We start from the raw sequence: 18,680 nt of genomic DNA, 5'->3' as shown, positions 1-18,680 counted from the left end.
ATTACATGTATACAAGAATAAGTACAAGCAACTTTAACCTCCCCACACGTGCACACAATGGGAATAATATACTAGCGGAAAAAAGGAACTGTGTATTATAAAATTTAGTATAATTTTTCTATATTTATTGTTTATATTTATAAAATCTAAACAATCGATAAAAGTCATGTTTTTGAACAATATCGGATAGTACCCGACTCAGATGCACGGACTTTTTCATGGTTAGTGAACACATGTTGTTTATTTAAGTGTCCGTCCGCACGCATTTTACTGACCAATACCTTTTGAAGTAAGAAATGTAAAGGTTTATTTGAACACTATTTGTTAAGGAAAGCACTTTAGTTTTGACAAAATATACCCTTCTGTCATGCCACGACTCGGCGAAAACCAACGTAATCGTGCTGTTGGGATGCTTCAAGCTGTACAGAATGGCACAAAATATCGTAGCAAGACACTTTGGAGTTCATCGGAACACCATCCAGTCATTATAGAGACGTTTCCAACAATCTGGTAACACTCGGGATCGAACACGTTCTAAACGTCCTCGTGTGACGTCGCGTCGACAGGACAACCACATTAGACTTGTGCACCTGAAAAATCGTTTCCAGACAGCAAGTTTGACTGCTCGTAGCATTCCTGGACTTAAACCAACCAGTCCAAGAAATGTGGGTAATCGTCTGCGCGAGCACATCAGACCAAGACGTCCAGCGGTGCGCCCAGTACTGCTTCAACGTCATCGTATCGCTAGACCAGCGTGGTGCAGACGACATCTGCGATTCAGAATACTGTGCATTCACGCATGCTTGACAACGGCGCCTCATTGATGCCACTAAAGTGTTCAGAAATGCTTGAGGGATGTTGTTCCAGATGTTAGTTAAAGTCTGGCCTAAATCAGCCAATTTCACTGACTGATTTGGTAAATGGCGTAGACGTCGTTCCATTTCATCCCAGACGTGCTTGATCGGCGAAAAATCGGAGAAAACAGCTGGACAAGGCAAGACATCGACATTCTGTTGAACAAAAAAGTCAAATAACGCGTTATTAAATTTGTTAATTCAAGTTCGAATACCAGTGTCTTTCGAGTCTGCTGAAATTGACGTTATTCGACGTTAACATTAATGGATTATGAAATGTTGTAACGAATACATTTGTTAACAGTATTACAAATTCATAGTTATTTTTATACCCGCACTTTCTAAAGAAAGTTCGGGTATATTGTTTTTATCCCGGTCCGTCCGTCCGTCCGTCCCGGTTGTTGTCACTAAAACTGTGTCCACATTTACAATGCAATCCAAATGATATTCTAGGAGCTGAATAGCAAAGTCCTGTAGATGTGCAATAAGGTTTCAAAATTTTCATATTGGCCCCAGGGGGCAAATAGGGCCTGAAAATGACGTTTTCTAACATAAAGCTTGTCACTTAAACTCCATCTACATCTGTAGGAGCAGTCACATGATATTCTAGGAGCTGAATAGTAATATCCTGTAGATGTGCAATAAGGTTTTGGAATTTTCATATTGGCCCCAGGGGGCAAATAGAGGACGAAAAATGACGTTTTCTATCACAAACCTTGTCACTTAAACTCCATCTACATCTTTAGGAATAGTCACATGATATTTAAGGAGCTGAATAGTAATGTCCTGTAGATGTGCAATAAGGTTTTGGATTTTTCATATTGGCCCCAGGGGGCAAATAGGGGCCGGAAAATGACGTTTTCTATCATGAAGCTCCATCTACATCTTTAGGAGTGATATTCTAGGATTGTTGACCTTGAATGACCTTGAAAGTGGGTCAAGGTCAAAGGTCAAGATCACTTTCTCCTCCACAAGGTCTTAGGTGGTTGACCTTAAAAAATGGGGTCAAGGTCAAAAGTCAAGGCCACTCTTCAAGATGTGGGTCTCCACAAGCGACACAACATTGAGTATGTACGTCATTCCAAAGGAAGTCTATATCCCCTTCCTTCACGGGATTCAGCATGATAGCTGTCTACACCAAGTACTTGCGAGACACAGATAGATGACCGATACTCTACGCATAACTTGGAGAAACAGTCTCCATGGGAAACCTCTGTCAATGTCAAGGAGGATTGCATGAACCAACCAAGTGCAAATTTACATATCTGCCCAATGTTCAACATTAGGACACTGGTACTGATCTTTAAGCAATACACAAAATTGACACTCTACACAAACTGAACCCCCCTCTCTCCCCCCCCCCCCAAAACAATTAAAACAAATATACATACACAGAAAGAGTTCAACATGTACATTTCACCTTCTGCAATATTGTAAAGCAATAAATGAATAAAAAAATAATTCAAAAAAAAAAAAAAAAAAAAAATTATAAATAAAATAAATGAACAAGCTAGACTTGCCTGATCAGGAATGATGCAATATCCTCTGTTCAGACTCTATACTCAGGAAACATTTTCTTTGTGCTTTTGCTCAGCCTCTTAAATCCAAGTGAACTCGCTGAAATGACATCCACGTTCACACATGTACACAAATCATCCAACGAGGAAATGCGCAGCTTCACCTCCTGTCGTCCGTTTACTGCATCCTCAAAAGTGAAAGTAGAAATCCCCGCCAACCAACTCTCTCACATGTCACTGTTTCGGATCCTATAAAAAGCCACTTTATCAATTGTACAATGATCACCATCATGCATTCAAACACAAATAAACAACATTGATATCATTTAAACTCCATTATTTCTTCTCTTTGAATCATCTAGTATTTTAACCCTGGTCACATTACCTTTTCGTAAATATTTTTCTCACTGCAGGTTGCACCATGCACCACTCTATTAATTTTGCCTATATGTTCTTACCAAAATTACTCACCTTTGACCTGACCCTGCTTCCTTAAAGTAAACCTTTCAGAAGTTTTACTGTCACATAATGTAGTACAGTTCTTAATGAGCATTTTCATACCAAAAAATACATACCCATCCAGCAAGGCGTGAGAGTTTGTTTACATCGAAGTCAAGCACGTGCAAAATCAGCTGGTCAAAAGCCAAATCACCCACCTCTACAACAAAAATTCAAAAAAATATTTAAATCCTTCTTTCATGGTTTTTACTCACAAAATTTCAAACACAATACTTGAATTTAAATCTCACAAAAAATTGGAGAGCCTACCTCATAAGGAAAGTCCCATAAAACATGCAAAGTTCCAAGAATTATTTTCTTTCGGCCACGAACCTCCACATAAATAGAGTGATGCAACCTGCAACGGCATATGACGATGGCTGATCATCAACTTTTATCACATTTGTTTGAGCATGTAATTCACTAAAAATTAAACTTGTAAAAAAAAAACCCACTGAAGTAACTACGACGAGTTGCAGAAAACCTGGATACCAATAGCTACATTTTCGAGTTATTGCAGGATTCTATCTCTGTAATTTGAGCTTGTGAAGTAGATCTTGTACAGAAGCAGATGCAGGAATTTTTGAAGGGGGTGGGTTAAGCACTTGATCTTTTAGATACTTTTCACAACGTCTATCCGCTATCTTTTTCTGATATCGCAAAAGGAGAGAGAGAGAGGGGGGGGGGGGTTACTCCCAGTAGGCTGGGGGTGGCCTAGGCCCCCAGAAGCTGTAGGGTAAATGGTGCAACTCCTGCATTCTGAACATTTCCTGGCATGCACTTCCTTTTTCACTTTCAAATTGTCTACTTCTTAAACAAATTTTTTTATGTTACATATACAAATGTACTTTTTAAGAATTCTTTTTAAAAGCGATACTTGCATCTGACGAAAATATCGTAAATATATTATCAGTGTGTCGTCTTATTTATCCTAGAATTAAATGATAATTATACTAGTGTTGATAAATTTGAATGAAGCAATTAGTAGTACATATACATGTAAGTATCTACCGTTCATATCATTTGGACTCAAAGTCTCGTTAAAATTGAATAATTCTTACACCCTGGACCCCCCCCCCCCTCCTTCTGGATCCGCCCATGTCTTATGTGTTGTTTCTGCTAGGAACTTTCATTTGCGATTACAGTCACTTGCCCTTTAAAACCATCCCTAGGCGAAGTAATATGAGCCCCGTCGGTTTTATTGACAATGCAATTTTTTTCTTTTGCAATGGTAAAGAAGTTCTCTCTCTCTCTCTCTCTCTCTCTCTCTCTCTCTCTCTCTCTCATGGTAGGCAGTCGAAACGGTATGTAGTGAGATGTAAGTTTAAACGATGAATTCTTCAGTCATGTTTTGAAGATTTGGTATATCGAGGTTTGGCTTTAAGTACGTACTTTGTTTTAATAGCGTTAGGCCTAGTTGTCAAATTACTGAGTCAACTTCCTCATCACCTCTTGGAACTGAGGATGCAATAACGTAGCCAAATCACACTGTGGCTTCTTTGCTAGTTAAACATTATAGGATTCAGCAATATAAAAAGGGGGGTGTTCCAGAAATCAAAAAAAAAAAAAATAATTAATCGCTAAAAATTAATATACGTGTATCATCCAGTGCTAGTTAATCTTTTATTTAACTTGTACATTAAAAATAATTGCCTACAAATGTTAGCAGTATCATATTTTAAAAGAAACAACTACAAAGATGTCCCACAGAAAGGGGGGGGGGGGTGCCTATTCCCGGATTCCCCTCTGGATCCGCCATTTGGACGGAGAGTATATTTAAAGGCAAACACTTACGTGCGGGTATTACTGTCTCATGACAGCATCTAGTTTATTATTTTTTCATATATATAGTAAATAATGCACAGTTTCTTTTTTCCGCTAGCATATAAATAACGGTCATTACAATGCGCCAATAGAATATGATGGTTTTAACCTTTAACCCGGGGGCAACAAACACCAGCTAAAGAGCGACAGCACTTGAAAGAACTGTGAAAATTGTGACGTAATGCGCAATATTAATTGTGGGACAAAACGCTGTCCCATATCTCATTCATACATTCAGTGTACGTTTTGCGTTCATTTCCGCATTTTGTCCTCTGATTCCACAACTGTTTTGAAATAACACCTTCACGTGGGCAGGTAAAATTTTATTTCCTCATAATTTATTATTAAGTCCAGGTGTAGCCCCACTCCGGCTCCGGTGCCACATGGCTAATGAAAAGAAATTGCAATCTACACGATATATGATGCTTGCATATTAATTTCACAAATCATACCTTTGTGGTTCTGAGAAAGAAAGAATATAAATTTCCTATACATTTGAACCTAGAATTGTGTTCAGGTTCCAGTAATGAAGTCGTAAACAAATTTGGATCTCTGCTATGTATAGCATCTTTAAACGCCTGTTGTGACCCAGCCAAAGCGTGAACAAATGAAATATATATTACATGAGGATGGTTATACATATTAAGTTGATAAATTGTATGCTTGTTATTTTTGAGAAGACATTGCTTAAACAATACGTCAATTTATTCCAATGTAAAACTTATACGCTACCAATTTTGATGCACCAGATGCGCATTTCGACAAATAATGCCTCTTCAGTGATGCTCAACCGAAATGTTTGAAATCCGAAATAACTATGAAGTTTTAGAGCTAAATATAGCCAAAACCAGCGTGCCAAAAAAGTGGAGCCAAATTCGTCCAAGGATAAGAGCTATACATGAGGAAGATAATCCTTAATTTTGAAATGAATTTCTAAATTTTATAACAGCAATTAAATATACATCCGTATTTTTAAGCTAGTAACGAAGTACTTAGCTACTGGGCTGTAGAGACCCTCGGGGACTAACAGTCCACCAGCAGAGGCCTCGACCCAGGGGTCATAATGTAAAACTTATACGGTACCAATTTTGATGCACCAGATGCATGTAGAGTTTACAACCCTGACTGCAATCCAGATCTGACCCAAGAAGTCATAGTGAGAATAACTTGAATCTTCATTATTCCCGATCAGGCGAACCCGAAGGGGACTTGAGGTTTGCTCTTTGTCTGTCCTTCCTTCAATTTATCAGTCCTACAAATCATTTTTCCGCACATTTTTCGTCATATTTGCAGATATTCATTTGGCATTTGGTACATTGCTCTACCAAGACAAGCAACAGGTCGTATTCCAATTTTATCCCGGTTCATTCATTTTTTTCGATGAGTTACTTGAACTTACAAAATGACCTAAAATAGTGAGTTTTCCTTATTTTTCCCGGCATGCTTGCAGATGTTCATTTGATATTTGTTACAATGCTTTACCATGACAAATTACAAAAGAAGTTTAAATTTTGTTCCGGTTCATTGATGTTTTCGCTGAGTTATGGCCCGTAGACTTAGAGAATGAGATCAAATACTCAGTTCTTCGCACTTTCTTCGTTATGTGTGCAGATGTTCGTGAATTGATTTGTGGTATATTGCTTTACCATGTCAAGTTACAGATCAAGTTCTTATATTGTTCTGGTCCATTTATTTTTTGCCGAGTTATATAGCCCTTGAACATAGATAGGGGACATGGTTGTTTTTACAAGTGCATAAACTGTTAAGTTGCTAACGTATGATTATTCACGCTGAATATTACACAGACGAATTGACTTAGGACCGGTAGGGGACTTATATTGTTAAGCAATACTTACATATTGTTTGTTGTATTTGAAAGATTTCATACAAATTTGGTGTTTAGGGTTGAGTGGTTTAAACACCATACTATGTTGAACTATTTGTTTAATTTTCTAAATTAATTCCCTTTTTTTAAGAAAGGTTGATTGATTTGTATATTGTTTAACGTCTCTCTCGAGAATTTTTGACTCATATAGAGATGTCACCATTGCTGGCGAAGGGCTGCAAAACGTAGGCCTATGCTCGGCGTTTACGGCCTTTGAGCAGGGAGTGATTTTTTACGTGCCACACCTTCTGTGACACGGGGCCTCGGTTTTTGCGATCTCATCCGAAGGACCGCCCCATTTAGTCGCCTTTTACGACAAGCAAGGGGGTACTGAGGACCAATTCTAACTCGGATCCCCACTGGAAAAAGACGGTGGATCATATTTATCTAACACTTATAATTAAATTCTGTTTCGCATGTAATTATTTTAAGTACCCTCGTAATATCAGAATCTCTATGCTTTTCCTTGCTTGCCAATCGTCAGTGTTTACCAGCCATAGAAAGAGCATTAATTATTTTCTGTTGTTCCTTACATTATCGTCGATCCGGCATTAGTCATTCTAAGACAGGTCTTTCATAGGAAATTTATTACGAGAGTGTTTGCATACTAATGTTGGAAAGTATACCTACACTATAAGAGAATGTTCGCGTATCGAAGATGGAAAGTAAATACAAGAGATTGTTTGCAGAAAAAAAATGACTTTCAAACTTTTCCTAAGTGTCCCGAATAAGATTGTTGAATCTTGTTATAGTTTCCAACTATTTCTCACAGGCCATGGTTTTAACCAATGGTAATTTTATAAACAATAAATTAGCATTGTAGAAAAAAACATAACCCGCGTAAGCAGGGTTATGAATCTTTTTTCTGCAATGATTGCTACCTCCATCACCCGATAAAACAACAATGAGAGAAATTTTCTTCTTTATATATTTTTATGTATTTTTAGAAAATATAAACTAGACTTATGTACTGTAATGTCCATCTTCGCCAGCCAAGGGTTTACGATCGTAAACCCTTGGCTAGCGAAGATGTGTAATGTCATACATCTGACCTTGTCGTTAATTACTTTAAACGAAACTGCCAATGCAAGCTTTGACCTTGACGACACTCCATACATGTATTTGATAATGATTACGCGGACAATCGGATCGAACCAGTTTACAACAAACATCCATTCATTGTCTATGATAAAAGCAATGTCAATTTCCAAAGAAATATAAGAGAAAAGATTCGGTGAATGTAAATATGATACATAGAATATTTGTAAATCAATAGGTATCCCTGTAATTCCTAACAATGAAAGTTTATGGAGAATATTAAGTATTTGTATTCATGAATATTTACCCTTATTGTGATCATGAGTTAATACCAAAGGTCAACAGCTTGCAAAATATCCATCAACCGCATTTAAATCTGCGCTACATCTGGTGCCATCATATGTGGATCCTTGTGATGATTGTAAAAGATCTTTACAGAATTGTCTTATATGTGTATATAAACCGAGGGAGGCTACTGACAAACAAGTTGATGGTGCAGGGATTTCAACAATCTCGATTGAAGTCAGCATTTCGCAAATTCTATGGTCGTTATAACGATCTAGTTCGTCAATACAACCTCTCATTGTGACAAATGCTGTCTGACGTGTTTCATACAGATTGTTACACAGTTCCTGGTATACACTGATTTTGACGACGGATAACTCCGTTTACCTGATCAGGATATAGGACTCACGGTGGATGTGACCGGTGGACAGGGGATGCTTACTTCTCCTGGGCACCTGATCCCACCTCTGGTGTTTCCAGGGGTCCGTGTTTGTCCTACTATGTATTTTGTATTGCTTATAGGAGTTATGAGATTGATCACTGTTCGTTTTCTTCACCGTTAGTATTGCCTCGGCTTTAAAAGAAATGTAACATTTTTGACCTTTTGAACAAATGTTGCACCTATAACGCTGACAATTCCTCTAGCAAAGCTGAGTTCATTAAGAGTTTTAAACGATGTTGCACTTTCCATGTTGTTTGAACATCGAAAAAGGTTTTTCGTCGGTCTCAGAAGTTTTCATACACATTGAGACATCACTAGCTGTAGCTAAAATTCACCAATCTAGAAGTATGTGTGGTAGTCAGGGGTGCGTTTTACAAAAGAACTTACGACTTACGACCAACATTACATACTGGAATTTTCCAGTTTATTTTAAGATACTAGTAATTCGCTCTAAATGCAAACTATTTTTTTTTAAATGTGGATAATTAAGCCTCAGAAAAGCTTTTCTTCATTCATTTAAAGTAACATCTGTGTAATACAATTTAAGACTTGCGACTTTGTCGTAAGTTGTTTTGTAAAACGGGCCCCAGAACCGTAGCAGAGACGTTTCTTTATCGAGTCAAAGACTGTCGTAATACCTGGCGTCTCATCCGAAAGACCACATCTAAATGCTAAGAATTCGACGAAAGAGTAGTCATTGTCAACATTACATATTGATGTTGTTTGAACCCGGCAATGAAAGGTGAAGATAACGAACAGTGATCAATCTCAAATCAAACTTGAATAATCTAACCACTAAGTCAATGTGACTGCTAACATTGAAAATATGTTAGTGTAACAACGTTTATGTTTCAATGTAGAATAACATGGAAGTAGGGTTGTTGGAGATTTCAATCATAGTTCAATATATCTTCTACGTTATATACCTGCTGTGATAAATCGGGTCTTGATGAACTTTTTAGCTCTTATGGACTAAATGAGTTAAAATGCAAAAACTAGTTTGATTATTTGTAAATGGCTAAAACAATGTGAGCTTCATTTGTCTGAGCATAAACTCGTGAATGCATTAATACCTCTTTATTTCATCCACGGTTATGTAGATCACTAAGTTCCTGCATTTTAACAAATGAAAATGATTCACTTCAATATACTTTAGAATTCTTAGCATCTTCAAAACTATCGAACCTCTGATGGCGCGGGTTCGAATCCCGCTCGCGCCGGTATGTGAGAAAGTTTCCAAGTTTACTTTCCAAGTTTAAGGTTGGTGGTACATGTATCTGGGTTCTCTTTTCCACCAGTAAACAACTGGGCGCCACCAGATAACTGAAAAATTGGTGAGTGTGGCGGAAAACATTAATCAATCAATCAAAACTTTCGCTTAATTGTCTTTGGGGAAAGCAACATTCATTCGAAAAGATATGAAACAGTCTAAATTTGACTACGCATCACTCCGTTTACCTGATCACGATATAGGGCTCATGACGGGTGTGAGCGGTCAACAGGGAATGCGTACTCCTCCTAGGCACCTGATCTTACCTATGGTATATCCAGAGGGTCTGTGTTTGCCCAACTCTCTATTTTGTATAACTTATATGAGTTATGAGATTGATCACTGTACCTTATATTCACCTTCCAGAGAGATGTCTTCGTAAAACGTTGCATGCAGTAATCAAAGGTGATCATACCAGAGGTGTTGGTCATACCAGAGGTGGGATCAGGTACCCAGGAGGAGTAAGCATCCTCTGTCGACACCCCGTGAGCCCTATATATCAATCGGGTAAACGGAGTAATCCGTTGTCAAATATAATGCAGTTATATGTCTAATCAGTAACTAAAGACTACCAATACATAAAAGCAATCTACATTTTACCTTACCTGATCTAAGGTGTGATATTGTTAACACGATAGCAGGTAAACAACACCATTCGGTAACAATACTAACAACAGAGTACTAGAGTAATGGGGGTATATACTTTATTGTAATGATGAAAACAGGAAAGGATGTTGTTGTTCGTTAGGTAATGAAAAGGGTAAATATAACAAAGTGATCAATCTCATAACTCCTATAAAGTATATGAAATTAAGAGTAGGGCAAACACGAACCCTTAAACATAACAGATGAGTAAGCACCCCCTGTCGCTCCGTCACTTCCGCCTTGAGCGCTATATCTTGATATCGATTTGAAACATGACCATACCCAGAATAAACTATTGGGTATCGACTTAGTTGAGATATAGATACCACATATGCAATTGCTATATGAATATTGAAAGTTGACTATAGAGAAGCTGAAGTCATCTCGTTTGTCATAAAGTATCATTGTTAGTTTGCTACTAAAATATATCTTCAATAAAATATTCAAGTACGAAGCAGATTTAAAAGACTGTGGTGTCTTTTACATGTAAATGAAAGTAATTATTCTTAATAGTTAAAACGTCGTCAATATAACTAAATGTCGAGTTGAAGGCCACAAAAGATTTTGTATTCTGATATAGAAACTTTTGAATAAATTCTGTATCGTAATAATATAAAAACAGGTCAGTTAATAAAGGAGCATAATTCGTGCCAATGGGAATTCCAACAAAATGTCGGAAGACCTGATCACCAAATACTACGAAGATATTCTCTATAAGGAACCCCTACATCTTTCTAATAACTTCAGAGTTCTGCATAGAATCAATTCTAGATTTCTAAAAAAAAAAATTAATAATAATAATAAATTTTATACGCTTAAATAAAAGAAAACTCAAACTTAAATTTGAGATTTCATCGAGAAATTCAAGCCATAGCGATGTTTAACAAACTGATTTTTGGAATGAGTAATCACAATATATGGGTATTTCCCTTTTCCATTTTTATTCAAGAAGCAACTTTCTATGATGTCAAAAATTCTAGTCTTTAATTTATCGTTAGGAATGGTAATGTAAAGTATTGAACAGTGATACACTTTGATGCTTTTGATTTGAGAAGTTATGTGATGTTAGGTTTGATTACGCCATATACTTTGTATATCCAGCAATGCTATACACGAGGTAAATCTAGTAACGATGTACATTGTGCAGATATTATATTGTTACACACTGTGTAGTTTTAGTAATGTTATACACTGTGTATACACTGTGTAGATATAATAATGTTGTACACTGTGTAGATATAATAATGTTGTACACTGTGTAGATATAATAATGTTATACACTGTGTAGATAAAATAATGTTGTACACTGTGTAGATATAATAATGTTATACACTGTGTAGATATAATAATGTTATACACTGTGTATACACTGTGTAGATATAATAATGTTGTACACTGTGTAGATATAATAATGTTATACACTGTGTAGATATAATAATGTTATACACTGTGTATACACTGTGTAGATATAATAATGTTGTACACTGTGTAGATATAATAATGTTATACACTGTGTAGATATAATAATGTTATACACTGTGTAGATAAAATAATGTTATACACTGTGTAGATAAGTAACGTTATATGCTGTGTAATGTAATACAATGTGTAGATGAAAGGTAAAAATAAGGAGCAGTGATCAACCTCATAACTCCTATAAGCAATACAAATTAGATAGTTGGGCAAACACGTACCCCTGGACACACCAGGGGTGGGATCAGGTGCCTAGGAGGAGTAAGCATTCCCTGTCGACCGGTCACACCCGCCGATATGATAATGTTTTACGCTGTGTAGATAAGTAATGTTATACGTTGTGTAGATAAGTAATGTTATGCGCTGTGTAGTTTTAGTAATTTAATATCCTATCAATGTACATCTAGCAATGTTATAAAATGTCTAGTAATGCTAATTAACACTGTGACTTCATTTCGTCGCTTTCCTTGTCCATCCATGCGTAATGCAGTCGTCCCAGTCCGGCCAGAATTCCACCTTCATGCGTTCACAGTAGTCACATAGATTAGGATATTCTGTAGATCAATAGTCACACAAATTAGGATATTCTATAGAACAACAGTAACACAAATTATGATATTCTGTAGAGCAATAGTCACACAAATTAGGATATTCTATAGTACAATAGTCACACTAATTAGGATATTCTGTAGAACAACAGTAACACAAATTAGGATATTCTATAGAGCAATAGTCACACAAATTAGGATATTCTGTAGAGCAATAGTCACACAAATTAGGATATTCTGTAGAGCAATAGCCACACAAATTAGGATATTCTGTAGATCAATACCCACACAAATTAGGATATTCTGTAGAGCAATAGTCACACAAATTAGGATATTCTGTAGAGCAATAGTCACGCAAATTAGGATATTCTGTAGAGCAATAGCCACACAAATTAGGATATTCTGTAGATCAATAGTCACACAAATTAGGATATTCTATAGAACAATAGTCACACTAATTAGGATATTCTATAGAACAATAGTAACACAAATTAGGATATTCTATAGAACAATAATCACACTAATTAGGATATTCTATAGAACAACAGTAACACAAATTATGATATTCTGTAGAGCAATAGTCACACAAATTAGGATATTCTATAGTACAATAGTCACACTAATTAGGATATTCTGTAGAACAACAGTAACACAAATTAGGATATTCTGTAGAGCAATAGTCACACAAATTAGGATATTCTGTAGAGCAATAGCCAACACAAATTAGGATATTCTGTAGAGCAATAGTCACACAAATTAGGACATTCTGTAGAGCAATAGTCACACAAATTAGGATATTCTGCAGAGCAATAGTCACACAAATTAGAATATTCTATAGAACAATAGTCACACAAATTAGGATATTCTGCAGAGCAATAGCCACACAAATTAGAATATTCTGTAGAGCAATAGTCACACAAATTAGGATACTCTGTAGAGCAATAGCCAACACAAATTAGGATATTCTGTAGAGCAATAGTCACACAAATTAGGATATTCTGTAGAGCAATAATCACACAAATTAGGATATTCTGCAGAGCAATAGTCACACAAATTAGGATATTCTATAGAACAATAGTCACACAAATTAGGATATTCTGTAGAGCAATAGCCACACAAATTAGGATATTCTGTAGAGCAATAACATTAATGTTATTTCTGTGAATTTATTCATGCATGACAAAAGTTAGCTATTAGCTCAACTACCAAATAGATACCCTGTATAACAATAAACTGCAACCTATTAAATATACTATTACATCCATAAGTAGAAATATACCCGAGTTTGTCATTTTAAAGGTCCGTATATATGAAAGGCGAAGATAACAAACAGTGATCAATCTAAGTGATTAATATATATAATAGTGATATATGCTGTCATTACCTCCATTTAAAATTCTCCGTTGTTATCAAAAACACAATTAAAAACATAAAGGATAACTTACTTTTAATGGATTTTTCTCCATATCCCCCAAAACTGTGCCAGTAGAATTGAGCTAACATTCCAAACACAGCACCGTCAGTTTGACACACCCTATCGCCAAGTAAGAATTTCTTATTTCCTGTAAAAGGGAAAACTCTACATGAAGACGACATGACGTCAATATACCCTACGCATTGTGTATCCGACTTGTGACGTATGAGAAAGTGAAGATAACGAACAGTGATCTCTCTCATAACCTCTATAAAGAATACATTAAGAATAGGGAAACACGGTCCACTGAGCACACCAGCGGTGGGATCAGGTAACTAGGAGGAGTTAGCGTCCCCTGTTTATCGCCCACACCCACCGTGTGCCCTATATATTGTTCAGGTAAACATAGTAATCCGTACTCAGAATTAGTATCTAAGGAACGGCACTGTACTACACCGGGTTTATCTGCAGCGAAAAAGAAGTTTTCTGAGAAACTAACAAGTAGTTTGATATATAAGTGACATTATGTGTGGATTAATCGTGTATTTTATGCAATGTAAATCGTTTATTTCGTAGTTGTGGAGAATGAGGGGAACAAGACTTAACCTGTTTTAATATGGAAAATAATGTCCAAACAGCAAATAGACTTTATCCATGTTTTATCAAACCGGGTTTATCTGCAGCGAAAAAGAAGCGCTTAGAGAAACTAACAGGTAATTTTATATGTTGGTGAAATCATGTGTAGATTAATCATGTATTATATTGATGAATATGTGTAGAAATGGAGAATGACAGCAACCTTGCGGTCAGTGATACATGTATCTGTTTAGTGCAACAGAATTATAATGTGCAGCAGTATAAATGATTTTACACTGAATATTCCAGCAGGTAGAGTTGGTCCTAAGTCGTTAAAGGCGTCCCAGAATCCAACAGTGAGAATGATCATTCTAAGTGTTGTTGAATGAAATAAACATTAAATATATTCATTTTAATTCTTTTATTCAAGTTCATCGGTATAAAATCGAAATTTAGACGAGTAATTAAACTCAAAAGTTTAAATAAAAAGTATTAATTTACTTAATAAAGGTCAAATCTTATACCTATCTTGGTGCACATAAATGAGCATTGAGAAGGCTGAAAATTACATTAAAATGCACATCTACGTTTTGCAAATTTACCGGGGGATTCCCTACGTACCATCCAACAGGGGTTATATGAAAGGTGAAGATAATGAACAGTCATCAATCTCATAACTCTTATAAGCAATACAAAATAGAATTGGACAAACACGGACCCCTGGATAAACTAGAGGTGGGATTAGGTGCATAGGAGGAGTAAGCATCCCCTTTCGACCGATCATACATGCTGTGAGCCCTATATCTTGATCAGGTAAACGGAGTTATCCGTAGTCAAAATCAGTGTGCTAAGAACGGCCTAACAATCGATATAAAACACGTCAGACAGCATTTGACCTAATGATACGTTGTATTGGTAAACTAGATCGTTGTAACGACCATTGAATTTGCAAAATGCTGACTTTAAACGAGACTGTTGAAACCCCTGCATCATCAACTTGTTTGTCAGTAGCCTTCTTCGATTTAAAAACTGACCATCAGCAGAATGCGTATCGAACAGTTGAGAGATATAAACACCATATGCAGGTGATAATAGAATATTGCTACATAAATATGGGAAGTTGACGATGGAGAAGTTGCAATCATCCTGTTTGTCATAAAGTTTAGTTGTTAGTTTGCCGTTCATATCAACTTTAAATCCTGTGTTTGATGAATTTCTAAATAGAGGCAGAGATTTCAAAAGTCTTATTTACAGTCAGAAGTTCGCATACCAGTAGATGTATTGCATGGTTCTTATAATGATTGTATTTGCAAATTTGGCACACTATTAGGTCCACTACTGTCTGATGTGTGTTTTAGCAAATTGTTAGGCCGTTCTTAGCACACAGATTTTCACTACTGATTACTCTGTTTACCTGATCAAGACAGGGGCCTTGTGTACCGGTCAAGAAGGAATGCGTTACTCATCCAATGGACATTGCACCACCTACAATGTATAGTGTTTTCAAGGATCCATGGTTGCCCTTTTCTCTATTTCGAATTATTTATAGGATTGATCACTATTTGTTAGCTTAATCTTTTTGATACATTGCAAATTATATCAATGTGAATTTATAAATACTCCAAATTCTAAACTTTTACCTAAAAACTTTGACAAAGCCGTTAGATCCTCGTGCATGACGTGATGAACTTCTTCCTCCGTGTGTCGGCCCACTCCCTGGGCGTAGCTCTGTTTGTTGACAAAATTTCGTAATGTTGGAGTGATGACCCATGGAAAATTTAACATTTTACTGATGTTAATTCCGTCTTTGGAATCATAAACCCATCGTTGTAGTACCAGTGTCCTGCAATTTCAACGAAACTTTCGAATGAACGTTGAAAGATGTGATTAACATAAAAGGGAGGATCACGGGATAAGGTTGGTTGGTTGTATAATGTTTAACGTCCCGCTAGAGAATATTTCACTCAGATGGAGACGTCATCACTGCCGGTGAAGGGCTGCAAAATTTAGGCCAATGATCGACTCTTACGGCCTTCGAGCAGGGAGGGGTCTTTATCGTGCCACAATATAACGAAAACTTAAATGGTGTGCTCTAAATCAAGAAGTTTTAAACTGATGACTTAAATTAGCAGTATTCTTTTATCATATAGGAATGCAAATTAGTTATCGAGAAAATATACTTTTTCGTTGAGGTTTTTTTCCCCAATGCGTTTGTAATAAAAGTTTAAACCAATGGGAAACGCAACCAACATACATAACGGATAAATTAAACATCTCTTTAATCTTGACATGGAGACTCCAAGAATATTTAAAATATTCTAAAGCATGATTATATAACCTCGTGGAGGGATTGCTAAAGTAGAAGAAGAGTAAGATTAGAAACACTGGATACAAGGATTATGAGACCCATACTAATAATGATGATAATAAATTCTGTTTAAAGTATCATAACCCTTCTGTATTCAAGAGAATCTGTATTTATCTTGATTCGTGCAATTGAGTGTTGACTGAGTTCGATAATTAGTACCCATGGGGGAGTTTACCTGTATTCAACAGCCAGGTGAGGGTGCACGCTGAGTAGTTTTCAAGAATGATTAGGTTTTGTCTACACATTCAAAATATTTCAAAAGTATTTGCAATGTCTTTTCAAATGGTATTAGTTAGGAACTTATAAATACCATTCTTTGGGACACTTTCGAGCATGAAGAAAAGACTTCCATACGTTTTCTAGATATCATTTTTGAAAATGATCTAGAAAACAGAATATGTGGTAGGCCTGGGCGATCAACAAATCTGAAACAGATCAAACATGCTGAACTGTCCCTGTGTTTTTTAATTTATTTCAAATGACGAGTTACATTGCTGGATGAGTCGCGTTGTGGCCGAAGACCGACAAGATGGTGAGTACACATTTTATACTATTTTCATGAAGTCTTAGTGATCGGGCAGATACGCCTCAGAGAGAGAGAGAGAGAGAGAAACCCAATTACATTGATATTCTATAAGCATGTTTGATCTGCTACTGTTGATCGCCCAATCCATCCAAACTTTTGAGATGTTTTCTTTTATATATTCAATGTTCCATACCAATTTTGTTGATTGAAACACAAAGTTTAGAATACATGACACACTAACGTTGAATTTCACCTATCATTGATTAATACACATTTACCCAACCATGAAACTTGGACTTCAGGACAAAAATATTTTGTTCCAGGTGTGAAACATGCCCTCGTAATGATAATCTCTAAATAGTCAGTATATGTAACATGTCCAATATCTAATACGTCACTGTGAAAGAAAATAACTGCTGTTCACTCGAGATCGTCGTCCATTTCAAAGTGGCATCTTTTTATAAGAGTAGCAAATGGACTGCTAATATAAAAGCTCTCTCAAGCATGAATAGCATACATGGCTTGGCGTTTAAAAGTATGGAACACTGTTGTCATCATTTTTAGTAAATATGAATTGGTTGGTTGGTTATATATTGTTTAACGTTACGCCAAAGAATTTTTCACTCATATGGAGACGGCACCATTGCCGGTGAAGGGCTGCACAAATGTAGACCTATGCTCGGCGCTTAAAAATGTATAATATGATATACATGTACAGAATCATATTCTCTAGAAATGGAGAGGATTTATATATTTCGATTTATCAATTATCAGTACTTACCAATATAAATGTTCATCCACCATTCTCTGTATAGTCAGTACTCACCAATATAAATGTTTATCCACCATTCTCTGTATAGTCAGTACTCACCAATATAAATGTTCATCCACCATTCTCTGTATAATCAGTACTTACCAATATAAATGTTTATCCACCATTCTCTGTACAGTCAGTACTTACCAATATAAATGTTCATCCACCATTCTCTGTATAATCAGTACTTACCAATATAAATGTTCATCCACCATTCTCTGTACAGTCAATACTTACCAATATAAATGTTCATCCACCATTCTCTGTACAGTCAGTACTTACCAATATAAATGTTCATCCACCATTCTCTGTATAATCAGTACTTACCAATATAAATGTTCATCCACCATTCTCTGTACAGTCAGTACTTACCAATATAAATGTTCATCCACCATTCTCTGTATAGTCAGTACTTACCAATATAAATGTTCATCCACCATTCTCTGTATAATCAGTACTTACCAATATAAATGTTCATCCACCATTCTCTGTATAGTCAGTACTTACCAATATAAATGTTCATCCACCATTCTCTGTATAGTCAGTACTTACCAATATAAATGTTCATCCACCATTCTCTGTATAGTCAGTACTTACCAATATAAATGTTCATCCACCATTCTCTGTATAATCAGTACTTACCAATATAAATGTTCATCTACCATTCTCTGTATAGTCAGTACTTACCAATATAAATGTTCAT

At 36.1% G+C, this 18,680-nt stretch overlaps 1 protein-coding gene across 1 annotated transcript in view; it reads right to left on the bottom strand.

Moving 5' to 3' along the window:
* Positions 1-11,182: 11,182 nt before the first annotated feature.
* Positions 11,183-18,680, bottom strand: part of LOC125668505 (failed axon connections homolog) — an 11,593-nt gene continuing 4,095 nt past the window's right edge. Inside the window, exons 4-6 of the mRNA XM_048902726.2 lie at positions 15,910-16,112; positions 13,725-13,841; positions 11,183-12,285 (exon numbers count right to left, since the gene is read on the bottom strand). Coding sequence (XP_048758683.2) covers positions 12,182-12,285; positions 13,725-13,841; positions 15,910-16,112 — 424 coding nt within the window. The 3' untranslated portion in view covers positions 11,183-12,181. The remainder of the gene's footprint in view (positions 12,286-13,724; positions 13,842-15,909; positions 16,113-18,680) is intronic.

Source organism: Ostrea edulis, chromosome 4 (assembly GCF_947568905.1).
Source record: "Ostrea edulis chromosome 4, xbOstEdul1.1, whole genome shotgun sequence".
In the NCBI taxonomy this organism is placed as follows: Eukaryota; Metazoa; Mollusca; class Bivalvia; order Ostreida; family Ostreidae; genus Ostrea; species Ostrea edulis.
The sequence above is the reverse complement of the archived record's forward strand: the minus strand, read 5'-3'. Positions and strand labels throughout refer to the sequence as shown.